The 27,819-nt window shown below is 43.2% G+C and overlaps 1 protein-coding gene across 3 annotated transcripts in view; it reads right to left on the reverse strand.

Moving 5' to 3' along the window:
• LOC143934244 (carotenoid-cleaving dioxygenase, mitochondrial-like) overlaps positions 1 to 27,819 on the reverse strand; it is a 160,611-nt gene that overhangs the window by 86,349 nt on the left and 46,443 nt on the right. For 2 of the 3 annotated variants that reach the window (XM_077457683.1, XM_077457684.1), the window contains exon 2: positions 10,797 to 10,989. The exons of the other annotated variant lie outside the window; for it this stretch is intronic. In XM_077457683.1, coding sequence (XP_077313809.1) covers positions 10,797 to 10,989 — 193 coding nt within the window. The remainder of the gene's footprint in view (positions 1 to 10,796; positions 10,990 to 27,819) is intronic. 3 annotated transcript variants of the gene reach the window in all.

Here is a 27,819-nt window from a genome sequence, read left to right on the forward strand (position 1 = left end):
AAAATTCGCTCCAGACAAAGATCTGGACAAATTCGAAACTTTCATTGATGTACAAAAATTCGTCAGAAAATTAAACATTAAAAAATATTTTGCTAACACAAAAAATGCAGGGAAAGTGGAAGAAGAATCTAGTTCTAGTTATAGACATTCAACACTAAGAAACAACTCAACTTTTAATCCGAACCAACCACAGAATGAGGGTATAAAGGTTTTTAAAAAAATGGTGGAAAAAGACATCAGGGCATTAACAATCAAACCTTCCAAGAAGAAGGGGATCTGGAAACACATCAAACAATTGGAGAAGAATAGGGATATAGTCATCAGACCGGCCGATAAAGGAGGAGGACTAGTTATTCTCAACAAGACTGACTATGAACAAGAGATGTCCAACCTCCTCAACATTCCTAACACCTATAAACAACTAAAGAAGAACCCTAAGGAAGAATACAATAAGAAACTGCATAAATATACCCAAAAGGGTCTATCTAAAGGGATCCTGAACAAAAAAGAGGCAAGGTATCTAACACCCAATGCACCGAAAACTCCAGTTATTTATTATGTCCCAAAAATCCACAAAAGCCAAACGCAACCTCCCGGAAGACCAATAGTAAGCGGAATAGACTCCGTATTTTCTAGATTGGGAGCCTATATAGACGGATATTTACAACCATTAGTAACAAAAGGGAAATCCTATCTGAAGGACAGCAGACAACTACTAAAGGAGTTGGAGAATATTAAAATAGAAGACCAGGATTTACTAGTTACAATTGACGTCAACTCCCTATACACCAACATCAGACAAAAAGATGGCCTAAATGCAGTGGAGTGGGCTCTCCACAATAAATCAGAATTAAAACACGCACAAATAAATTATATATTGGAAGGATTAGAGCTGGCGATGAGCCACAATCACTTCTGGTACAAAGGTAAATACTACGCACAAACTAAGGGAGTAGCGATGGGCGCAAAATATGCACCCAGTGTGGCGAATCTTTTCCTAGACCATTGGGAGGAGGAACAAATTTATGGAACACCCAGAAAGCACCTTAAAATGTATAAAAGATACATAGATGACATTTTAATCATATGGGGCGGATCTCAGACAGAATTAGAGTCCTTTCTGGAAGAAATAAATAACAATATCTATGGAATCACATTTACCGGCAAATGGGATATCCACAGCATTGATTACTTAGATCTGCAAATCTTCAAAACGGAAGGTCATCTAGGTACAAGAACCTTCTTCAAAACCACAGACCGAAATGCCTACATACCCACTTCTAGTTGCCACCATCCTAAATGGATTGGCAATATACCCAAGGGACAACTCCTAAGAATATATAGAAATTGTACCAAAAAAGAGGACTTTGATAAACAAGCGGAAACCATTATCAAAAGATTTATACACAAGGGGTATAAAGAGCCCTATCTGAGGGCACTCAAAGATATCGTAACTAAAATGGAGAGGAAAAAACTAATAGAAAACAAAGCAATTGGTAAGAAAAATAAGAATATAGAGACAGCCTTCCTCACGGGGTTCAGCAGACAGCACAAGGAAGTGGAAAAAATCATAAAGAAACATTGGTCCATTTTGAAAACCGATGATGTGCTAAAACAAATTTTACCTAACAACCCAGCATTCATCTATAGAAGAGCCCCCAACCTGAGAAGTAAAATTGTCAAGAATACAATTGATCCTCCACGCAACATTAAGATCAGCAAACACCTAAAAGGGTTCTTCAAATGTGGGCAATGCCTACCTTGCCGCAGAAGTAAGCAGACACATAGGAAAACTACTAAATTCACCTCCACCACGAACGGGAGAGAATTCTCGATAAAAGAATTAATTTCCTGCAAAAGCACTCATGTGACATACGTTTTAGAGTGCCCCTGTCACAAACAGTATGTAGGAAGGACAACACGCGAACTACATGAAAGGATAAGAGAACACATCAAAAATATTAAAATAGGGTATGAGAAACATAGTGTCTCGAGACATTTTAAAGAATTCCATAATCAAGACCCTAAACAAATGACCTTCTATGCCATTGACAAGGTCAAAGGACACTGGCGAGGTGAAGATATGACTATTAAGATTTCACAGAATGAAACTAAGTGGATTTTTAACTTAGATACGCTACACCCTAGAGGAATGAATGTAGACCTGGACCTCAACTGTTTTTTAACTAACTTTTAACCATTTTTTAACTTATTTTTAACTATTTTTTAACTATTTTTAATTCATGTGGACTGAGCAGAGAGAATATAACACATCCCACCAATCAGCAAATTTTATCACACCACGCATAAGATAATACCACTGATTTTATCTGAGCTCCCGACTTTTACCGGGACTTCAATATACCATTTGTCATATCAAGGTCCACACGGATATCCACCATGACTATTATACTATCCACTAATCTTCATTCAACTTTGCTTACATATACGCATTACTTCTCTTTATTTTTATACTATTCCATTTTTATACTATTCCATTTTAATATAAAAAATTTTTTTTTGGCATTTTTTGATAATTTTTGATATTTTTTGACATCTCCTCTAATACAGCAATTATTCAAGAATTTTGTGAATAAGGCTGAAGGTCTCTGTAAGATCCCCCCCCTTTAACAAAGCTCGCTAATGCTCTATATAAGCACAAAAGAATTTTTCACATATACAACTAGATCAACACATACCCCTGGCAAAGTAAGCCCTTCCATATCCACTCCCCCTTGCAATTTTAAATTTTTCTGAATTTTTCGGTTTTAAAATTTTCCGGTTCTCAAAAAAAATTTTTTACGGTTCCCAATATATACATTTCTCCCCTTTTCTTCCCATTTTGTAGTGTCTTTTTCTCATTTTTATATTATTTTTATTTTTATTATTTTATTATTTTTTCTTATATATATATATTTTTTATATACAATTTTTCTTATATATATTTTATACATATTCCTCTTATACATTTCCCATATTTTATGATATACCTATTATACCTGGATTTTCGCTCGGATTATAACATCTTTTTCAGTAATAACTCTCTCACTAGTATATATATACTATTATCATAAGTCTTTTCACTTTACACTTTTTATTTTGATCCCTGTTAATTTCCAACTTTTTTCCTTCATTTCACTCACTATGAACAAGTATAACATACCTAACCTTCCCCACTTCTATTTTGAAACTACACATATTTAATACCATCTGCTTCCTTCACATCTAATACCATCCGCTTTCTTTATTTTATATGCCGGTACAAATGTCAGTATATATCTGTAGTTTATTTTATTATGTATAAGGTTCGATATACGTCCGATATTGTTTTCGTTGCAGCGTCTCCATTCCCCTGGCGTATAGTGCTTGTCGAGCAGTACATGTGTAAGAGGGCATTTCCCTCACTTAAAATGGCGCCGATTGATCGCGCATGCGCAACAGGCACAATACACCCTATAAAACAGGAAAGGTGTACGAAAATGGCCGCTCCAGATGACGTCCATGTGACGAAACGCGTAGGGCGTGGCCAGGCAGCGTACACCTCGAGCTCAGACGGAGATTGCAACAGCGGGAATTTTAAAAGCTGTACACACCGCACTTTTAAACCAGTTGTTTGTGAGTAATTTTTTAACTATTTTCTGCAATAAAATTCTTTAAAAACGGTATCACACTATGGTTGTGCCTCTTCTCTACTCCATATAAACGGGGCTTATTGCTACTCACGGAGGAACGAGGGATCCCTAATCTTTAAAGTGGAAGGAAGCCAGAGAGCCGCACAATAGCTAATATTGTGAATGTTGATCCACCCCGGATGGGGTCCTCCTTCTGGTGAGAGCATAATAATTTTAACACCCTTTTAAGCCACCGAATGTGAAGAACACAGTTGGAAAACATCACCCCCCTCCTTTTCTGCACCTGCGGTTTTTTCCGCCACCCAATAGAGACTTGCTCCATCACGTCCAATGTTTAAAATTTGCCTGCATTGTTTGCACATTTTCTTGCACTAATTTTGCACGTTTTTTTTTTTTTTTTTTTTTTGGATTTTTTAATTTTATTTAATTTTTCTGTGTTTTATCATTTTAGCACATTTATGCTTCATGTAGATGGTATTTTAATTTTTAATTTTTATTAATTTTATACTAATTTATGTAAAGCATCACTATCAGACCAGTTTATGCTACCACCGTGATATTTCATATATGTTTATTTATTATAGTTTGGCACCACAGTATACGTAATATACTTTAATATTCTTTTTTCACGACTAATCCACCAGCTATCACAATTAGTCTTCACCTATAGGTCTGTAAGAATTTGCACGCGCACTTTAATAACTGCATATTGCCATTTAGATTAACACTTTAATAACTGCATATTGCTATTTAGATTAATAAGTTATATGGTTTGCTACATTGTAACCTGTTGCCATTGGCGTGCACTTTGAGTTTATTGTATTTTTATTTAATTTTCATTTAATTTTAAAATTTTGGGTTTTGAACCAGCACGCTGGAAAATATATATTATATACACTTTGGCCCAAAATTAGTCAGCACTTTAAGAATTATATATTGCCACACATGTGAAAATTGACCTATACAATACAATACATTTTTATACACCAACACACTACTAGTCCCCACATATAGGTATAAGCTTAGAGAGGCTGCACCAGCCGAAAGCTTGGTCCCCTTTTTCAAACCGTGTCCGGAACCAGAAGATGCGGATCCAGCGAAGATATCCACCCCCACCAGAAATTACATCGCCCGTCATCCGGTCCGGCCTCCAGCTCCATGCCGACTGCAAACACAGGGGGGACCTAGGACATCCTGCTGCAGGGCCCCACTGGGCGAAACGAACGGGTGGACCTCCCCAAACTTCTTGCTTTCCCCAAGCAAAGTTTGGAGTGCGCGGGAAACAGTCAGTACGAGCGTTCAGCTCCCTAGCCGACCGGACTGCCGAGAGGAGCCAGAGAGACCACTGTCTCCTCCACTCTAGAAAATATAGCCTCAGCCTCCCCAACTGTTTAGCTAAGGTTCCTTAGCGGTGTCTCCCCACCGGAGGAAACACCATAACTGAGGGGACGGCTGGAGGATGAGACTTAAATTGTGAAATTGAAGGCAGTGTTTCCTAAGAGGGGAGGAGCCAGGGTCTCTCTATGTTGGCTGTCCTGAAAGACGGACTTGGGAAAGTTCAATTTTGGTCTAATCTGACCAGAGCACCTTCTTCCACATATTTGCTGTGCCCCTCACATGGCTTCTTGAAAACTGCAAACAGGACTTTGTATGGCTTTCCTTCAACAATGGCCTTCTTGCCAATCTTCCATGAAGGCCAGATTTGTGGCGTGCACCACTAATAGGGCTCACTGTACATTATGTATTAGTATACAATTTTTACTTTTCTTTGAATGTTTCATTCACGTTTTGTTATTTTCTAATAAATTTGTCATACTTTGTTGTTTCCTACGCCTTCAAAGTCCGTCCTAGGTTTACTATTCTTTTGTTTATTCCCTTGATTTACAGATGTGGCTATGTGAGCATGTTCTTTTCCTCTATAATTGCCCAGCCTGTCAGTTAAGGTGGACGGCCATGTCTTGGTAGGTCTGCAGTTGTGCCATACTTTTTTTCATTTTTGGACAGATTGAACAATACTCCATGGGATGTTCAAAGCTTGGGATGTGTTTTTTATAACTTAACCCCGCTTTAAACTTCTCCACAACTGTATCTGACCTGTCTGGTGTGTTTCTTGGCCTTCATGGTGCTGTTTGTTCACCAAGGTTTTCTAACAAGTCTGAGGGGCTTCACAGAACAGCTGTATTTATACTGAGATTAAATTGCACACAGGTGGATGCCATTTACTAATTAGGTGAATTTTGAAAGCAATTGGTTCCACTAGATTTTAGTTAGGGGTATCAGAGTAAAAGGGGACAAATGAATGGCACACTTTTCAGGTTTGTAAAAAAAAAAAAAAAAAAAAAAAAAAATTTGAAAGCCATCTATCATTTTCCTTCCTCTTCACAATTATGTGCGACTTAGTGTTGGTCTATCATATAAAATACATTTAAGTTTTTGGTTGCAATATGACAAATGTGAAAAATTTCCAGGGGTATGAATACTTTTTCAAAGCACGGTAGTGCTGAGGAAGCCGTCGGTGGCCCTCAGGGGCACCCCCTAGTCTGGGGGGGGGGTGACCTTGGGCCGGGGCTCAGGTTCTGAAAGGATCCTGCCATAACAAACAGGAAGCCTTTCCTGAGAGGCACAGGAGCAAGGAGAGAGGACAGCGGGAGCAGGTCAGCACTACTGGGGACCTACAAGGTGGGAGAGACTGCCACATGCAGCCAGTTCTTCCTGAAGAAGGCAGTATGCTTAAGTCTTTATCCCTTTCCTGGGAGATCTGAGAGTCAGCCGGGTGGGCTGGCGAGTGTCAGTTGGGAGGACTGTGGTGGAAAAGTTTAACCTAGAGGGCTAGCGAAAGGGGCAGCTGCAGTCAGGTGGTTTGGCAGTGCATGGATAAGTGGTGGTGGGATCAGTAGCCACAGGAGTGATACAAGCTGCACACTCATTTTTTAACCACACAACCAAGGGGCCTCGGGTTCCTGCCTGTAATGGGCCATTGCTTTTAATCTGGCTAATCAACTGTCAGATTTTCACAGTGATCCAGCTTGGTTCTGCAAACAAGCGGGTGCTGGAGGAAGAAGTGGAGCTGTATATAGACACTGTATATAGGAAGAGTGTCCCTGAAGTTTGTTGTTCTGAGCATCCCATAACCTACCATCCCTATCCAAGTTATTAACCCTCCAACAAAAAACAAAACAAAGTCACAGACCATTCTCTGACTCTGGAGTGCCTGTGAAATTTGGTGTGCTTGGCTGTGCAAGATGGGGATCCCAGTTCATCTGTGGCCCTTAAGGCAGTGCACTACACAGATGAATTAGGTATATGTCAGTTTTATCTTTCAATGGATTTTTAATTCCATCCAGGCAGTCTTGAGAGCTGGAATTGGATTGGTGTAGTGCTGGACTCAAAGCTTGCAGGTAAGTCAGCAGCAGTATGGCAGCTCCATATTGCCTGATGGAGCCCCAACAGAGTTCCTGGGAGAGTTAAATTGTATGGAAAGAACCTAGCCATAAGGATTGGTTCAGACATGTTTTTTTTTTAAGGCTTATTAAAAAGGTAAATAAAAGTTCTAACAAAGTTGATAGCCGTTGCTTTCCAGGAGTTCATGATGGCTATAATAAAAATTAGATTTATATAATGGTGGATTTGGTGTGCGATATCTGGTCCAATCCCCATACAGATTAGTGTCCCGACTGTTCTCTGCTGCATTTAAGCAATACAGTTAGGTCACCTTCCATCAATCCTGTAATTAGATAGCGGAGGGGCAGCAGCATACTGATTAGTCTTCCCGTTTATTCTGTCAGTGTGTTCCTTGTCAGCACACCTGATTGGCTTCCACCACCGCCCCTCTTTCCAATTGGAGTTTAGCTGTACAGGGGATTAGGCTGATATCAGGAATGGTTCCGGTACAAATAGCTGCATTTAATGAATACAGAACTTTATTGATTTATGTTGTATCTGCCTGACCTTCTGTTACAGAAAGATATATTGTGCAGTGTATGTTTGTTTTTTTAAATATTATGCAGCAAAATACCCTATTTCAGAGTGCTGCTGTGTGCTCACATGACCTCCCGACATGCTCCTTCCCCGATCTGAGGACTACAGTGGGAGGAGCCGAGATTCCCCATTGACGTTACTGGTGAAGAGAGAAGGAGAGTTGCCGGAGGTCATGTGAGCGCACAGCGGTGCTCTGAAATAGCCATTTTACTGCTTAACCACTTGCTTACTGGGCACTTAAACCCCCCTCAGTCCCAGACCAATTTTCAGCGCTGATGCACTTTGAGTGACAATTACGCGGTCATACAACACTGTACCCAAATGAATTTTTTATCATTTTTTTCCCACAAATAGAGCTTTCTTTTGGTGGTATTTAGTTACAGCTCGGAGTTTTATTTTTTGCTAAACAAACAAAAAAAGATGCAAAAAAAAAAAAAAAAAAAAATCATGTTTTAATAGTTTGTTATAAAATTTAGCAAACGGGTCATTTTTCTCCTTCATTGAAGTGCGCTGATTAGGCGGCACTGATGGGCTGCATTGGTGGGCACTGATGGGCTGCATTGGTGGGCACTGATGGGCTGCATTGGTGGGCACTGATGGGCTGCATTGGTGGGCACTGATGGGCTGCATTGGTGGGCACTGATAGGCATAGTTAAGGCGGCACTAATAGGCACAGATAAGGCGGCACTGATGGGCAAAGATGGGCACAGATAAGATGGCACGGATGGGTGGCACGGATAAGTGGCACGGATGGGTGGCACCACAGATAGATGGGACTGATGGGCACTGATAGGTGGCACTGATAGGTGGCTCTGATAGGTGGCACTGCTGGGCACTGATGGGCGGCACTGCTGGGCACTGATGGGCGGCACTGGGGTGCAGCACCTGAGGCAGATTTTGGGTGGCACTGTGGGTGGCACTGCTGGGTGGCACTGTGGGTGGCACTGTGGGCACTGCTGGGTGGCACTGTGGGCACTGCTGGGTGGCACTGTGGGCACTATGGGCACTGCTGGGTGGCACTGACAGGGGGGCACTTACTTTATTTCAGGATGGCACTGCGGGTGGCAGGTGGGCACTGGCAGGGGGCAGGTGTCCTTTTACATTGCTGGCCGTGATCGGGACTGATGTCCCGAACACGGCCGCCGGCGATCGGCTTTTTTTTTTTCTCCTCGCGCTGTCAGCGCGAGGAGGAATACTAGCCGATTACCGGCTCCGTTTTATCACATGATCAGCTGTCATTGGCTGACAGCTGATCACGTGATAAGGGGTCGGGATCGACCCCTTACACGGATCGGTGATCAGGCGAGTCTCACGGACTCGCCGATCACAGAGCGCGCCGCGCGCGCCCCTCAGGGGGCGCGCAGGCCGCTCGTAACCGGGACTACGTCAATAGACGTAGTCCCGAAAATGTGGGTCCGCGCTATTGCAATAGCGCGGATCCCAAGTGGTTAATTAAAAAAAAAAAAAATACAGATATTGCACAGTATGTTTCTGTTACAGAGGGGCTTCCAAGATTTGACTTTAGTGATTTTACAGCCATAGCAGCGGGAGGGACCGGGAGAGGAGATTGCTCACATACACTCCCAAGCTGACAAGTGGGGGAGGGAACTGCAGGTTGACAGAAGTACATAAACCGACCAGAATATGGATCAGCAGCCCCCGATTATTGTGGTCAGCACTCTAAGAGGGACACAGGAACAGGCAGGATCAACCAGGTGTATTACAGCATAGAGAGGGACAAATGACACCGCACAAGCACTATGCTGTATATGGTGCTTTAAAAAGGAACAAGCTTTTTTTTTGGGTTACAATCACTTTAAGCTTTTCTTGGGAAAAAGTCTAAAGCTGGACAGATTTGTAAGAGGAAGTCTGAGTGGATCAATTTTCCAGGATGAACATTTAGACACCAATAAGGCACCAGACATGCATCCCAACTTCCTCCCCATTAGAGCCTAGAATATTGGCACCCTGCACCCCATTAGTGTCCATTTTCTCCCTACAGAATTCCTTTGAGCCTTTCCCTGTAGCAGTCATACCCCAGTCACCACCTCTAAAACTAGAGCACCGCCTCTAAGGACTTTTAGCAAATCAGGAAGCGGCAAGAAATCTCCATCTATATTCAATTCTAGGGGCAGTGATCCGATTCTAGAGGTGGTGCATGGGGTTTCTCAGCTATAGTGAGAGAAGAGGGAAAGGGAGCTAGGAGGTGCAAGTTAGGCTCTAATGGGGCATACAGAGGGAGAAAATTAGACATTAATGTAATGCTGGCTATAGCACTTTTAGCCTAGTGCAGTCACGCTTTTGCCTCTGGTAACCCACTTATCTATAGGAGCAGGACAGAATATGGGCGGGCATTCTGCCTTGCCGCTTCCTGATTTGCCAATGGTGTGCTGGGTGGGTACAAGTCAGGTGCTGATGGGTGTGAATATAGTGCAGGTTAGGGGAAGCGTGTCATGACTATTAAACCCCCCCCATATAGAGCTGGGCATACAGTGTACATGTAAACATTCCCTCTTATGAGTCTCCCAGACCTGTTCTTTTTTGGCAGCCGGGCCTATATGAAGTTAGGGGCTATTCGAGCTGCAGCTCCAGGCACCTATGTTAATGAGGGCCTGCCTCCCATCCCAAGCCCCCATTGTGACAGTGGGCCAGGTGATCTTCTCCCTGCACTTGCTGTAACAATTTAAAAAAAAAAAAAAAAAAAAAAGGGGGGGGGGGCAGCTGTGTGGGGTTTCGCCTCTGTCACCTCATTCAGAGTTTTGTGAATGAGAAAACCATCACCATTGCAGCTGACGGCTTGTAGCTCTCAACGAACTAAGAGTGCGCTGGTGAGTGTTCTAGTAGTTGATTGATCTTCCTGTCAATCAGTAACTGCCTGCCCATAAGAGGTTCAGCCAGACAATCTGCAGGAGCCATGCATTGCACCACAATCTGCCGATAGTGGGAAATGCTTTACAGGATCCTAATTTTTTTTAAATGCACAATTTTTATCTGCAAAAAGATGCGCATTTATTATTTGTTTTTAATAAGGTGAACTTAGTTAGCCTTAAAGTTTTAGATCACAGTGGGCTAGATGTGCGGTGATTTAGCGCATAACCTCTATATACAGTAGAAGCATAAACAAACCATTGGTATAACAAATCCTAAGCCACGCTCTATAAAACAGATCTAGAATACTGATCTCACTTGTAGTCTCCAAACTCAAATTTTCCTGGCCCATTTCGCAGCAGACTACCCTGGATCCATTTGGGGATTGTGCCAGTAATTTTGGTTGGGATGGGTTGTGGAATTTCTTGTACAGTCTGAAATAAAGGTGCAATGCATTCTTTGCTTTCATGTTCGGAAATGCACACTTGTTTCTCTTGGAAATACTTCAAACCTAAGGAGAGCGGGAAAATAAAAATTGTAACAGTGCTAACGCTTGTTTGAAGAGCACATTTTCAAAAACAAAAAAAAACAAAAAAAAAAAACACCCCCTATACATAGTCAAGTAGAGGGCTGCAACATTAGTGAGATACTACAGATGTTTCCCACCAGCTTCAAGCCTGAGCGATCACGTGACCGATTGCTCAGGTCTGCTCTGATCGGTGACTGTCTCACTGGAGCGAAAAGCAGGAGAGGGGTGGGAGTGGCTGGCTCAGGATCTCAGGAGTCAATCGGGCATCTAATGGGGGTGGCACTGAGGCCAAACTGTACCATACACTATGGTGTGTTGCACCAGAAAAAATACTGCATGGTGGTGTTTTACCATTCCATTTTAATGAAAAGGCTGCCTTTATGCACAGGATAGCATACATTACCATGCAGTCAGTAATGCAATGCAGAGGACATCTGAATGGACCCTTGAAGTTTTGTTTTCTTTCTGAACATTTCACAAATTCTATTAACCATTTGAGCTCTGGAAGGTTTTACCCCCTACCTGATTAGGGCATTTTTTGCGTTACTTTAACTGGCAATTAAGTGGACATGCAGCACTGTACGCATGTGAAATTTTTTATAACTTTTCACACAAATAGAACTCTTGATGTTATTTGATAATTTTTTGCTATAGAAATGACAAAAGACTAAAATTTTTGAAAGAAAAACCCTATATTATCTCATTTGTTGTTATAAAACAGGGAAAAAAAAAAAATGTATTCTGCTACATGTCTTTGGTATAAATAAAAGACATGCGTCCATTCACTAAAATTAGAAGAGAATGTGGTTTAACCTTAAACTGCATAGAGCAGTGATTCTCAACCAGGGTTCTGTGGAACTCTAGGGTTCCTCCAGGAGGTTGCTAGGGGTTCCTCCAGCATTGGGCAATTGCTGCCTCATGGATAAGTTCCCACCGACACCATTGATCTTTTTAGCCATCTGTAAGGAGGCAATTCTTCATAATGACCACAAGTATAAGGAGCGTTCCTTCCCACTGACCATCACACCAATGTATCATCAGTTGTAGATTTCTTATTTTTAGCAGGGGTTCCCTGGGACCGGAGAACTTTTTCGAGGGTTCCTCTGTGTTGAAAAGAATGAGTCTGGCATAGAGGGTTCTTTATTGTCAGAGCAGTAAGGGTGTGGTATTCTCTTCCACAAGCAGTGGTATCAGCATGGAGCACATATACATTTTAGATTGGCACCTTAATGACGACATACAGGAATATATAATTTACTATTGACAAATACACAGGTTGGACTCACAAACAAACCTTACCAACTATGGTATATACACTGGAATTTATGCAGCTATAGACACTATACTGCAGCCCTCAAAATTTTAAACACTCGCCTACTCGCATTTTGCAAGTGGAAAATTAGGGCTTGCTAGCTGGGCAAGAGAACCGCTGGTGGGTTGGGGGTTGATCGGGAACAAACCAAAAAGCTCCCTGCCCCCACCTATAACTGGCTTTCACAACAAGGAGCACATGGAGGGGCAGACACATGAAAAACAATGACAGAACATACCATAGCTCAACTCACCAAATTAACCTGGCCAACAGTCTGCATTAAAAACAGAGGGTTTAGTTAGCACACATTTGCAAATGCATGCATAAGCTGCAAGGCCTCTTCACGGCACCCTGTGTATGCTTGCAGTCCTAATTCTAATGAATTTATGTTTATAAGCGGCTTCCATTGTAGAGACGCTTATAAACAAATTCATTACCGTTAGGACTGCAAGCATACACAGGGTGCCGTGAAGAGGCCTTGCAGCTTATGCATGCGTTTGCAAATTTCAAACGTGTGCCAACTAAACCCCCTGTTTTTAAACGCATACTGTTGGACAGGTTAATTTGGTGAGTTAGCAGACTGGTTGATGAGTTGAGCTATGGTATGTTCTGTCTTTGTTTTTCACGGGTTGATCAGGAGCCGTTCTCCCAGTGATCGCCCCGGGGAAGACGAGGAGAGCGGGATAGCACGCCGTTACCGCCGCTTTACATTAGAATTGTCACCCCTCTGCTTGACACAGCCCCGCCTCCTCCTGACCTGGTCAGGAGGAGGCGGGGCTGTGTTGAGCAGAGCAGCGATAATTATAATGCAAGCGGCAGTAACAGCTTGCTATCCCACGGCTCTCCTCTTCCTCCAGCCATGCATTCCTCTGCCCAGACAAGGCTGCCATAGGCATACAGTGTGGCTACACTGATTAAATGTTTTATGCATAAATATTAACAACTTTAAGTGGTTGTAAACCCTTAGGCCGCGTACACACGCGGGGACTGTTCGCTCAACTTTGTCCGCTGAACAGTGTTTCGGCGGACAGTCCGCTCGTGTGTGGGCTTTCAGCGGACAGTCTGCTGAACAAAGTTTTTCGGAAATTCCGAAAAACTGTCCGCTGAAACTTTGTTTCAGCGAACAGTCCCCTCGTGTGTAGGCTTGTTCGTCAAACTAAGTTCCGCGCATGCTCAGAAAGGATTTACACGCCGAAGTTTGCATTGCAGTGTATAGGACGTCGTTTTCTAGTCCCGTCGTACGTGCCGTTCACGTCATCGCACACGGTTTCAGCGGACTGTTCGTTCGTCGTGTGTGGCCAAGTCCGTCCATGCTAATTTTGAGCGGACTGTCCACTGAAACTGTTTGACGGACAAAGTTGAGCGAACAGTCCCCGCGTGTGTACGCGGCCTTACAGACCACTTTTACCTACAAGTAAACCTAGATTAAGACTTACCTGTAGGTGCAAGAAATATGGGAGTGACGTCATCGTGGCTCCGGCCAATCACATCATGATACCCAGAAGGAAGATGGACAACGGCGACATCGCAGCCTCCTGTGTCAGGTAAGTGACATATAATGGGCTACTATGCATTGCATAGTAGCCCATTATGCTTTATCTTTGCAGGGAAACAAAGAGGAAGTAAAACCCATCAGGGTTTACTTCTTTAAGTGCAATTTCATGAGAATTTATGAGGGCGTGTCTATGGGCAGAATTAGGGGCGGGGCAGGGATTGAGTGAAGCACTGGTGGCGAGTAACCTAGAGGCCTGGCTAGTAGCTCAGGACTTGAAATTTTGAGCCTTGCTATACTGTAATGGTTGGTATCAGCAGCTTAAGTGGTTAAATAGCGGTACTATGGCAGAAATAGTGTGGACACTATTACAATTACAAAGCAAGACCAAATTAAAGACATTACACCTGGAAAACATGATTAATCCATAAAGAGATACAACGTTAAAATGGCTGTTTAAAAAAAAAAAGCTTAAACACTTCAGCCCCGGATCATTTTGCTGGCCAAAGACCAGACCACTTTTTGCGATTCGCACTGCGTCGCTTTAACTGACAATTGCGCGGTTGTGCGATGTGGCTCCCAAACAAAATTGACGTCCTTTTCCCCACAAAGAGCTCTTTTGGTGGTATTTGCTCACCCCTGCGGTTTTTATTTTATGCGCTATAAACAAAAATAGAGCGACAATTTTGAAAAAAAAAAATTGCATAATTTTATACTTGTTATAATAAATATCCCCCAAAAATATATAAAAAACGTTTCACCTCAGTTTAGGCCGATAAGTATTCTACATATTTTTTGGTAAAAATCGCAATAAGCGATTTGCGCAAAAGTTATAGTTTTATGGCATTTTTATAAATTTTTTTATTTTATTTTTTTACTAGTAATGGCGGTGATCAGTGATTTTTATCGTTACTGCGACATTATGGCGGACACAGCGGACATTTGTGACAATTGTCATTTATACAGCAATCACTGCTATACAAATGCAGCGATTCCTGTGTAAATGACACTGGCAGTGAAGGGGTTAACCAGTGGGTGGCAGTGTAGGGGTTAAGCGTCCTAGGGGTGTGTTACTAACTGTTGGGGGCCGAGCTTTCTTTTAGTGAACACTGATCTCTGCTCTAATCACATGGAGCAGAGATCAGCGCCACTTGTTGCTAGGCAGAATGGGGAGATGCTGTTTACAACGGCATCTCCCAGTTCAGCCGTCCCGCGAGACGATCGCGGGTATGCCCACGGCGATCGAGTCCGCGGGACCCGCGACCGGACTCAGGGGGGCCCCGACCAGCACACGAGCGTGCCGCCGTCAGGGCACTCGCGATGGCGGGCCGGCATTTAAGATCGAATGTACCTGTACGCCAATATGCCTGCCCGTGCCATTCTGCCGACGGACATCAGCGTGCGCTGGTCGGGAAGTGGTTAAAGAGGAACTGCAGTCTGCTCACGTAATCCAATAAAAACATCTTTGCCATTCTGAAGCTTCCCTCCAACCACTCTGCATATTATATAAACGGATTCTGTACTTGCCAAATATGCTTCAGAAATCTCCCTCCACCAAGTCTGGCTGCAATCATTTTAACTGGGCAGCTGAAGCTACTGCCCGTTCACTTCCTGGATTCAAACAGACACAGAGGCACACCTCCAATTGGCCCTCTTATAACTCATCCCCCTTCCCGGCAAACTCACAAGAGTTGTCACCTTTCCTTTCTAAGCCCCCCCCCCCTTTAATAAGGTGTATAATGTACAAGAAGGACTTTAGACAATGGTAAGGAGTTAGAATAAGATTTTAGTATATACACATTTGGGACTGGTTGTCCAAATTAACCCAGGCAATGCAATGGGTGAAGGAATTGATGGTATAATATATGTCATTATAGTACAGGTGCATTAACCCTTCAGATTCTAAAGAGCTGAATTAGTGCCAAGTTGGATACACCCACAGACTGGACAGGATAGATTGCAGCAGAAATAAGTCTTGACAAAGCCCGTGAACTCATGTAAAACAGCCGTTGGATGTGTGCTGATTTCCCTTAATCTTTTGTGTCTGAGTAATAGAGCAGATAAATATCTGAGCGCTTGTGGAAATGCTCAGGTTTTGCTTGTTTCACAATATTTCAGGATATCCATGTTGAATAGTATGCAACCAGTGACTGGGAACTTCTATATGAATTTCAGACGATAGGCTGACACTACTGTAGGAAAAATGGTGGCTAAAGACAATATGGCCATCTGTATGCCCAGTTATTACATTGTGTTTTGTAGCAATACAAGGGGGTGCTTATGTGATGCAGAAACCCCAAATTTATGTTCTGTATATAGTACAAGATGTCTCACCATAGGAGTCATTTCAAGACAGTGGAAAAATAGCAATATCAGTCTAAAGTTGACCATATGCTTATAGGATTTCTAAACAAACTTGGGCATGAACATTCGCTCAAATATTCTATGAAAATTCTCAGTACATTCAAAAACTTGTCGAATGTTTAACTGCTTGCGGACCAGCCGCCACAGTTTTACTGTGGCAGGTTGGCTCCGCTGCACGAAATCATATTGTACAGGATCTCGCGAGGCTTGGCTAGCGGGCACATGCGCCCGCTGCGAGCTCCATGAGTTCGACAGCAGGTCCCACGTACTCTATGTCTGTGGGCATACCCGCTATCGCCTCACGGAGAGGAAAAAACGGGGAGATGCTAGTGTAAACAAGCATTCTGTTCCTGTTCTGCCTAGCTTTTAACATTTTTTGGAATGAGTAATTTTCTGACCAACCACATTCACGGTTAGAAATTTGGGCTGGGTTCATACTACTGCGAATTGTATGCTGGTTTCTCTGCATCCTACCCCGTTTCCCCGAAAATAAGACCTAGTGTGATTGTCGTGATGGCTGCAATACAAGCCCTACCCCCCAAATAAGCCCTACCCAGTTTCCCCAAAAATAAACCCTACCCGGAAAATAAGACCTACAAGGACTTTAACTAGTGCTTATTTGGGGGGGGGGGGGGGTAGGGCTTATATTGTAGCCATGATCAACAATCATGCTAGGTCTTATTTTTGGGGAAACAGGGTATTTGCATGTCAGGCACTTGTGATTGGCTCTCTGTGGAGCCGGTTCACAAGTCTCCACAGTGGCTCGTGTGTGATTTGCACAGGAGTCGTGTCTTTTGACCCATTTCAGGTCCAAATTCTGACAAATTCAGGCTGAATGGAGACGCATCGAACACCTGCTGTGAGCCTCTCCGTGCAGCGGTGTGAACCCAGCCGCAATCAACAAAGGTTCTATTCCGCTTCTTTGAAATTTTATTGAATTGATTTAAACCCATTAATGGTTAGAAAGTCAAACATTCTTAAAGTGAAAAACCTTAGTTAGACTTGCCGGTGACGGTATCTCTACAAGCCTTTCAGGACAGCAACTTAGAGAGTGTAGCTCCACCTCTTCACAGGAAACACTGCGTGACAACGCCCCTTTTAAAAGCAGCTGCTTCCACCATGCCGTCAGTTGTTACCGAGAAATCCTCCGACATGCTGGAAAAATATAAGCAGACAGTTACCAAGCCCTATAATTATACATAATAACCTAGGGAGGGAAGTAGGCTGCTGTCCTGAAAGGCTCATAGAAATACAGTCACTGGTAAGTCTAACTAAGGTTTTCTCCCTTCGCCTTTCAGGACAGCACCTTGGAGAGAACAAACAACTTCCTTCAGGGTTGGACTACTGCCTGTAAAACCTTCCTACCAAAAGGATTGGTCCGAGGCTGAAAGTGGTAGTGCCTTATAAAGGCTGAAAAACTGGACCATGTGGCAGCCTTGCAAATTTACTCAGGAGATGCCCCAGCTCTTTCTGCCCATGATGCCACTACTGCTCGAGTTGAATGAGGCAAAATCCCTTCTGGAGGTTCCAGACCCAAAAAAGGTGTATGCGTCTTTCATAGCTTGTTTTAAACCATCTTCCGAGGGTGCTTTTGGAAGCTTTACATCCCTTGTGAATACCTGCCATTAAAACAAAGAGTGAAGATGGATTTTCTAAAGTCCTTTGTTATCTCCAAATAGTTAAGATGACACCTGACATCAAGAGTATGGAAGGCTTCTTCCCTTGGCCCCGAAGGTAAAGGGCAAAATGTAGGGAGAATGATCTTCTGTGTACGATGAAAGGCTGAAGCCACTTACGGCAGGAAGGCTGGATCTGTCCTTAAGACTACCCTATCTGGTAGACATCTCAAAGGGTTCTTTAATTGATAGAGCTTGTAACTCACTGATTCTATGGGCAGAAGTTACTGCCACTAACAAAATAGTTCTGAACGTCAAAAACTTTAACGATGATCCTGCTAGAGGTTCAAAACGCAGTCTTAGTCCTTGAAGAACTAAAGGTAAATCCCATTTGCGAAAATAGGTCTAGGTTTTACTTTAGCCATAGCCCAAAAAAAATAAAAAAAAATAAAATTGATTGTTAAAAAAGGTTACCCTGACAGGGCCCTTTCCAAAAAAACTAAAACAAAAAACTGATAAAGCAGCTACCTGCGTATTGAGCGTACTTGCTGCTAACCCCTTCTTCAATCCTTCTTGCAGAAGTTCCAAAACCAAAATTGTACTAAGCAAATTAAAGTTTTTCTGGAACACCAGGTATTATACACCTTCCAGACTTTGAAATAAATATCTGACACTTTTTTCCTACTTGCAAGAAGGGTAGTAACACATTTCTCTAAAAAGGCCTTCTGTCTTAAGATTTGTTCTTCAGAAACCAGGCTGTTAAATTTAGATAAGCTAGATCTGGATGGAGGATTTGGCCCTGACTCAGCAGATCTGTCCTGATTGGCAACTTCTGAGGTTTCACTGAGAGGTTCATCAAGATTGAAAACCATGGTCTTTTCAGCCAATAAGGAGTTATTAAGATTATTTCCATGGACTCCAGCCTGAATTTGACCAACACCCTTGGAATCCGCTGAAATGGGGGAAAGCACAAGACAGCTGGAAGCAGGGGCGGACTGACCATTGGGCCACTCGGGCACTGCCTGAGGGCCCCGTGCCCCCCCATCAGGGTGCCAGCCTCAGTAAAACCAGGGAAAGTGTAAAAATGTTTTTTGTTTTTTTTACATCTGTCTCTGAAATGTCCCTTACTGACATCCTTCTGGTCTAAAAATCCCAAGATTAAAGCTGCCCCGCCTCTCCAGTACCTTCTCAGCCAATAGAAACATGTCTTTGTGGCCCCATAATGTCTGATTGCCTGGGGGCCCCCATGAGTTGTCAGTCCGCCCCTGGCTGGAAGTCCCACTTGTGGGCCAACACATCTATTCCGAGAGCTTGATCCTGCCTCTTAAGGGAGAAGAAGTCTGGTACTTTTGCAAAGAGGTCCACCTGAGGGGAACCCCATCTACACGAATTATTCGAGACTATCTCCATATTTAGAGACCACTCAGTTTCCTTTCTCTCCTGCTGAGGATATCTGGCAAGGTGTTTTTCTATCCCCTTCAAATGGACTGCGGATAGAGAGGCCAACTTCTTCTCTGCCCATCTCAGGATTTGGTAAGCTAGCTCCATCAAGGTTCTGCTTTTTGTGCCCCCTTGCTTTGTTAAATATAATAATGCTGTCATATTGTCTGACAATATTTGGACATGCTGTTTCACTAGAACTTCCTGGAAGGAGAAAAGGCTTTAGGTGAATAGCCTTCAACTCTCTCCAATTCGAAAGACCTTCTTGCCTCTGGTTTGGACCAAACCCCCTGAACCGTTTGTTCTTCTAGGTGGGCTCCCCACCCCATGCGCTGGCATCTGTGGTCAGTCTTCTGGCTACCAGGAAGGACCAGAGAAGCCCTTTTGAGATGTTTCTTTGGTTTCTCCACCACCAGAGCGACCTTTTTGCTCTTGCCCCTAAGAAGAACTTCTTCTCCAGAGGTTCCTGGTATGACCAATTCCTCAAGATATCCATGTGCAGTGGATGAGCATGGAACCTGGCCCACTGTACTGAGGGAAATGCCACTGTCAACAGGCCCAGAGCCGACATGGCTTATCTTACAGAAATCTGAGTTGAATTGAAGTGCTCTCAGAACTGACTGCATCTTCTCCATTTTCTCCTGGGGCAGAAATATTCTGTTCTAATGAATCTACTTCGTACCCCAGAAACCTTACCCTTTGAGATGGTATTAGGTTTGACTTTTGAAGGTTGAGAAGCCAACCTAAACTCTTTAGATGTGCTTGAGTTATTTGAAGATTGACTTCTACTTGACCCCTTGAGTCGGCAAACAGTAGCAGGTCGTCCACATAGGGCACTACTGGAATCCCTTTCAGCCTCAGCGGCCCCAAGGCTTCTGCCATCACCTTCATGAATACTCTAGGAGGAGGAAAGGCCAAAGGGCAGAGCTCAGAACTGCAGATTCCAAACCTCCCCTTACCCTAGATTGACTGCAAGGCACAGGAAACTTTGTGATGGGGGTGCTATTGGAATATGGCATCTCTCAAGTCGATGGAAGCCATGTAACACTTGGGGATCAGTAAATTCCTCACCGAGAAAATAGTATCCATCCTGAATTTTTTGTATTTTATGGATAGATTCAGAACCTTCAAGTTGAGATTCAGGCGGAACTTTCCTGATGGTTTTTTGACCAGAAAAATATGGGATTAAAACCCTTTCCCCTCTTGACCTTTTGGAACCTGGGAGAGGACTTTGTTGCATCATCTCTTGTAGAAGCGATTTCATAGCCAGAGACTTCTCCTGATCCCTTGGCAGGTTTGTGATGTAAAACCAACTTGGGGGACTTTGAGAATTCTTGATAACCCTGTTTGATTAACCCCAGAACAAATGGACTTGTCGTTTCTTCCCAAACTGGCAAGAAATCCTGAAGTCTCCCGCCTACTGGGAGATAGCAATCCCCTAAAAAATGACTCGGGGTTTCTAAAAAGTACCCTCTGCCTCTTCCTCTGAGGATTCCAGGGTCTTTTCTTTGTCTGGTCTTTCTCCTTATCGGTTTGTCAAAAAGGACGAAAATTCTTCAACTGCTGCGCCATGTTCTTTTTCTGTGGGAAAGTTTTTTGTCTGCAGTCCTGTCAAGGATAGTCTCCAGTTCTGGCCCGAACATCAGATCCCCTGAAAAGGGAATTCCGCAGTTTTACTTTAGAAGCCGAATCCCCTGATCAAGTCTTTAGCCAGAGGGCTCTTCTCACCGAGTTAACAAGCGCTGAGGATCTGGCAGATATCCTGATAGACTCTGCAGAGTCATCTGCCATATATTTGACAGCCTTAAGCAATGTAGGGAAGGACTCCAATATATATTTTCTGGAGGTACCTGCTACCACCTGATTCTTAAGTTGGTCTAGCCAACACTCCAAATTCCTAGCTACAACTGTAGCTGCCATTGTGGGTTTCAGATAAGCTACTGAAGAGAGCCTGGGATTCATCTGTAGCCAATCTGCCCTCTTGTCCATCGCATCTTTGAGAATCCCCATATACTCAAAGGCTAAATCAGTCTTCCTAGACACTTGTGAAAAGGCAGCATCTATTTTTGTTTTTATTCCACACAAATTCCTAATTTTCCTCAAAAGGAAACCTCCTTTTAAGGGCTTTAGAGAAGAACTGCCCTTTTTCTGTATCCTTCCACTCCTTTTTAATAGTGTCTGTTAAAACTTTATGCACAGGGAAGACTCTGTTTAATCTCCTCCAGCCCTTGGTACATCTTGTCATGTACTGACAGCTGGGTTTTTTCTGCCTGGATCTCCAGGGTAGTATAAATTGCCTTGAGTAGATCATCCACCCCCTCAAGTGAAAGTTTGTATCTAGATCTGGCTTCCTCCTCCTACTCAGAATCAATGGTTGAGGGAGGAATGCTTTCCCTTTCTTCCTCAGACTCACTTTCCACCTGTATGGAAGTGGACGGAGGGAGACGGGACTGAGCTCTGTTCTTGGATGGAACTCTGGCCACGCTTTTTCACAAGGGAACGCACTGTCCCTAGGGCCTCCGCTATTTTTCTTACAAAAGATAAGAGCTCCTTGCACTCCTATGAGGACTCTTACTAAATCTGCAATGCAGGATCTGCACAGGGGTTTGGGCCAAGAGTCCCTTAAAGGATTTTTTCTTGGCAGTAGCTTTCTGAAACAGAACAAAAGAACCTCAAGGTCCTTCTTTAGCTATAGCCTCTAAAAAGGAGAACTGATAGCACCTACAGCCAACACCCTAAGTGCCCAGAGTCTCACTCCTTGCTGAACTGCTAATGGAACATTTACACCAAAGCAGACAGCTGCAGGTTTTTGTTAAAAAAAAAAAAAAAAAAACACACACCCCAGTGATCTCCTACCTGGGACTGTCCGGGAACCTGGGCGCCTGCATTTGCCATAGCTGCCGACGATTCTTCCTCCATAACAAACGTTGCAGCCACTGCCTGTGTGCTTTTGAATGGTGTTCTCCATGTGCCAAACAAAAGGAAGTCCCGGCCAGAATACCCGCCCCTTCCTCCTGCATTCCAGCAGCCAGAACCAATCGCTGCTATGCCCCGCCGGAAGCCTTTGCCCACCGGAACTGGCATCACTCGCCGTCCGGGATTAGACGCCGCCATGCCGAGGCCTGGCATGGAATGCTCGTTCTCGCCCCCGAACACCATGGGCGGACGATCTCAAGCAGTCAATTACTCCTGTGAGCCGGCGAAGGAAGGGACCCCAGAATACCCCCTCACATGCGGGAAGGTGCTGGGCTGGGGCATGAAATCTGAAGGTACTGCCAAAACCCTCTCCCTGCAGAGAGCGCAACCCCGTTGGTTCCCCAGCAGTGCTTCCATCATGGCAGAGGAAACACTAAAACTGACAGCATGGTGAAAGCAGCTACTTTTAAAAAGGGGCGTTGTCATGCAGTGTTTCCTGTGAAGAGGTGGAGCTACGCCCTCTCCAAGGTTCTGTCCTGAAAGGTGAAGGGAGAAAATTTTGAATGCAATTCTACTAGTGTGTCCAGATTAAGAATTACCAAGAATTACCAATATAACATAATTATGGTGAAATACAACTGTGTTAGCAAATAGCATGTTAGATAAATATATGACTGCCCAATCGGGGTATAGCAGAAATGTTTTTATATACAGATTGATTATTTAAATTACTGCAGGACTTATTGTATGTACATCATACTCAAAGTGCCTCCGGATGTCCTACTATTTCCTCCTACTTAGACTTAGGTCTATTCTACATCAGCTTGGCGAGCCAGCCAGGAGGGTACATTCTAGTACTTGGAACCCTCTCTGGAGATGGGCAACTTGGTATAGACTGCCAGTGGGTGACAGCATCAATATAAGGTAAGCAGACACTGAGCTTGCACTGCCAACACTAGCACTTGTGACCAGGGAGCCATGATCTGGTTAGGGTAGGTTGGTTAGGTATTCAAGCAAGTCTGGACAGAAATGTGTTTGGATACCTCACTAGTGTTATAGTAGGATGAGGAGACCTCACTAGTCATAAGTTAATTGTATTATAGTGAGAAGGGGTCATGGGTTGAATAGCTTCCACCAGGCAGCATGACTGCTATGATGGACCACTGCTGGTAAAGCACTACCTCACCATCAGTGAGAGGAAGTCACGGGTCTAGGCAGGAGCCTCGCAGGCCAAAGTTTATCTAAGAGTAGATACCTCATTAGATTGGGTACCTAAAAAGATATACACATGAGGGGAACAGTTAGGGAAAGAACTGGGAAAGCAATATACTTATAGTGAAGAGAGTGCACCACTGCTCCATGCCTCCCTGGAGTCAGCGTGCTTTCCACTAAGCAGAAGTGATGTGGTAACTGGAAGTCCCCGTCTCTATGCGTTTCATCATATCCAGGACATCAGGAAGCATGGCCATCTGCGCCAGCTTCAAATTTATACATTACACGTCAATTCATAATTGGACGATACTTAAGGTGGGCAAAATGTAAACATATGACCAAACATTTTTAATCCTTTGGCAGATAATTCTTACAATTAAAAGTACCAAATCTACAATAAAACAATTCTAAATACACACTTTTAAAAACATATGTTTCAACCAGTGTTAATTTTGACATCAAATTTTGATTTAGTTTTAGTCATAGTCTTGACTAAAAACAGTTTTAGCTGTATTTTAGTCATCTGAATTGTTTTAGTTTGTCATTTTAGTCTACTAAAATCTAATGGGTTTAGTTTAATTAGAAGGCATTAAACATTTCTCTAGAATTTCCAAACTAATTATATACTTCTTGAGTACAAATCTAATAAGATATTATTTATGGTATTAAGGTTTGAACATGCACTACAGACACAGATCTAGTCCTGATATATAGCATCTTTATAAATAAAACCCAGTTTCATACACCAAAAAAAAAAAAAAAATTGCTTTTTCATAAACAGAAGTGCAAAAAAAAAAATCCTTCTTAAGTTCTCAGCAGCTTAATAGATGGCCCTTACTTATCTTTAGCCAGTAGTGCAATAGTGCACTACATGTTTAAACTTTAATGTACCATTATAGGCTCTGGATGGCATTGTGTTGCCAATTTAGAAATGCCCAGCAGTGTTAAATTTTGATGTAAATTTTTGATTTAGTTTTAGCCAGTCTTTTTACTAAAATGCCATTTTAATTTTAGTTTCATTTTAGTCATCTGAATTGTTTGTCATATTTTAGTTGACTAAAATAGTGTTAATTTAGTCAATGAATTTAACACTGGTTTTAACACCTTTATTGCTACCATCACCACCTTGTGGCCAAAAACATTGCAGTCCTTTAATAAAATACTATTAAAACAATGTAGAGTAGTTGTGGATGCATGAAACCCCTTTGTTTAAAAGGCATCTTCATCAGAATACAAATAGCTGCAGTCACTTTGGAATTTGTTGGACTTTATGCACTTTAATGGTTTACATGCACTTTGAGACCGATTGCACTAAACTGACACATTGCACATGGCAATGGTCTTTTGAGGTTTTTATAATAGTTGGTAGACAAGCATAAGCTCAGGTCCTGTTCACTACAAATCACATACTATATATGGTGTATGAGCACATAGACTATTTAAAAGCAGTAGCAACCCAGTGTTTTCTAGCTTTACATTTTTCGTTTGCGCGAGTGATTTTATATTATTTTTGTGTGGGAAAGTGATATAGTTCTTATGTTTGTTGCTCGTCTTGTGTTCTTGTGTATCATACTAACAGCTACAGGCATTAATAGACTGGCTGTGACAGGGACATGGCACATAATTCCTGAAGGAGAGATAGTATTTCACCACCACTTCCAATGATTAGGGACCTACTGTATCACGTATGAATGTTTACCAAGTCGTCTTAGCTGGAGAGTTGAAGCAATAAACTCCTAGAAAATGGCTGAAGGTGCTGTGTGCAGAAGCCAAATACTTACCCGAGCCCCATCACAATCCAGCGATGTGCACTCTCGGCTCTTCAGGAACTCTCCCTCATTGGCTCCTGCTGCTGTCAATCAAAGCCAGTGAGAAGAGGGGCAGGGATGTGACGCCCCTTTGTTTCTGAATGGACATAGCATTGGCTCGAGAGAGCCTGCTCAGGTGACCCATAGCAAGCCGTTTGTTGTGGGGGCACTTAGCAGGGCGTGGAGCCAGGAGCACCAGCAAGGCACCTGAGAAGAGGAGGATCAGGGCTGCTTTGCGCAAAACCACTGCACAGAGCAGGTAAGTGACATGTCAAAAAAAATAAATAAATAAATAAAAAAAAAAAAAAAAAAACTTTAATACCACTTTAGGGTGATTGTGCTTTAGAGCAGTGATCAACAACCCTGTCCTCAGGGCCCACCAACAGGAAAGGTTTTATGCATTTTGGGGAGATGCAGACTAGAATATTGCAATCACTGAGCAGCAAATGATCACCTGTCATTTATATATTTAAGTTATCTTGCAAACCTGGCCTGTTAGTGGGCCCTAACGACAATGTTGATGACCACTGCTATTATGTAATACTTCCTTGCAGCAAAGAAGACACATTGCAGCTATTAAAAACTTTGGCAGACAAGGGTCATAAATTAAATCAGTCAAGACTTCTGTTGTGTCAGACAAAGGTGACTGACTTAGGAGAAAATAAGTTCTCAGGGTGGAAGACCATTAGTTCTCAGAGTGCTTGTAGGCTCTGAAAGATACTACATGGCCTCAAACAGGTAATGAAATGCAACAGTTTCTAGGTCTCAACATTACCCAAGGCTGGCCATACATTATACAATTTTCTCGTACAATTTTCCTTTAGAGTTCCCAAAACCCATATAATATGAGGTCAACCCTAAACAAGTTCAGTTTGTATAAAATTCGGCAGGCCCTTGCAGTACACAGTTGAAAGTAAATCTAAAGGAAATGGAATAAGAAAATTGTATAATGTATGGCCAGTCTTGGGGGTAGAGACAGGGCAATTTTAAATCTGATGGGTCTCCAATCGTCTTGATACCTAAATTGTGTGATCTTTTCTCTACATGAAAGAATCCTTTAGCTGTCATCAAATCTGTTGTACATACAGGAGGGATGTTTGGGCTCTAAGAACACCATCAAGTCAAGCACGGGGGTGGAAACCATATGCTTTGGGGCTGTTTCTCTGCTAGAGATACAGGTGAACTTTACTGCATTGAGGGGCCAATGGACGAGGCCCATGTACTGTAAAAATCTTGGATGAGAACCAGCCAGAACACTGATGAAGGGTCATCGATGGGTTTTCCAGCATGACAATGACCCAAAACATGCTGCTAAGGCAACAAAGGAGTGGCTCAAGAAGCAGCACATTAAGGTCACAGAGTGTCCTAGCCAATCTCCTCATCTTAATCCTATAGAAATGTAGCAGCCATAACCCTCAATGGGGTGGCCTGGACTTTTGGGCTTACCGGTTAACTCCACTTGGCTTGTTCTTCCATGTCTAGGGGTTCCCAGGGTTAGTACCCAACGACTTTTGGATGTGGACACCATAAAAGTCCTTTAGAAAGGTTTTTATTTGCAGGGGCAACATCCAACTAATACAGTCTCGAATGGGAACAGAGGGGAAGGGTGAAGAAACTAAGGCATCTTGAACTGCTAATCATTAGAAAGTCTCTAGTGCAACCCAGGGCCGTCTTTAACGCAGGGCAAAAGGGGCAACTGCCCTGGGCCTTGTCATTGTGGGGGGCCCGCCAAAGCAGCTGTCCCTTGTGCCCGCGCTGCCTGCAAATTGGGGCCCCAACCATGCCATGATAACCCCTCCGAGCGCAGAAATAAATTGCTGTATTCCCCGGCCAGGGATGGGGGCAGGGCCGGGAGCTCCACTGCCGCTCTGACCCCGCCCATGCAGCCTGTATGCTCGGAGCTGACATCGGAGTAGGAGAGATGCGAGTCCCGCCCCCGGACCTTTGCGAGTCCCGCCCCCGGACCCCTGAATCAATGAGAGTGGGTGGTGAGCCTGACTGGCTAGGTAGGTCATTCCCCCATAGACTGCTTGATGACTTCTATTAACCCTAACCTGTTTTTTTATGAACAGTATAGCTGTACACTGCTATGAAATTTTTTTAAATGGTTACTTAGTTTATCACCTCCTGTACTCTGGTCATCTCCTGTATTAGATTCGCAGTCTCTGGTCATCTCCTGTATTAGATTCGCAGTGAGCAGTAACCTCTAGCAATGAATGAGGAAGCAGAAATTATGTGTTGTAACCTCTAGCAACCAGTCAGTGATCAGTAATAATATGCTGTATCATCTGGCAACCAATTGCAATTGCTGCCTGATCTGCTGCAGTAAACTGATTTGGGTCTTGCTGCCATTTGTTATATGTCTAATAGCGGTTGGGGGCCCCAAGAAAATGTTTGCCCAGGGCCCAATCAACATTAAAGATGGCCCTGGTGCAACCCAGAGAGCAGCCCCGCACCTGGGCACTTCAAAGCTGAACAAATCTCTAGACAGAGATTATGGCAGTCAGCACCTTAATCTGGAACTTGCAAAGTCTGACCTTCAATAAATTTGCAACCAAAAGTGAACAGGAACCTTTCCTCAGTACCTGGAATGTTCTCTGTCTCCTTGGCAGTACTGGAAAAGCATGGATTCGTTAGTGTCCTTGACAACCC

The sequence above is a fragment of the Lithobates pipiens genome, unplaced genomic scaffold (assembly GCF_037356315.1).
Source record: "Lithobates pipiens isolate NorthernLeopardFrog02 unplaced genomic scaffold, aLitPip1_a1.2 Scaffold_27, whole genome shotgun sequence".
Classification (NCBI taxonomy): domain Eukaryota; kingdom Metazoa; phylum Chordata; class Amphibia; order Anura; family Ranidae; genus Lithobates; species Lithobates pipiens.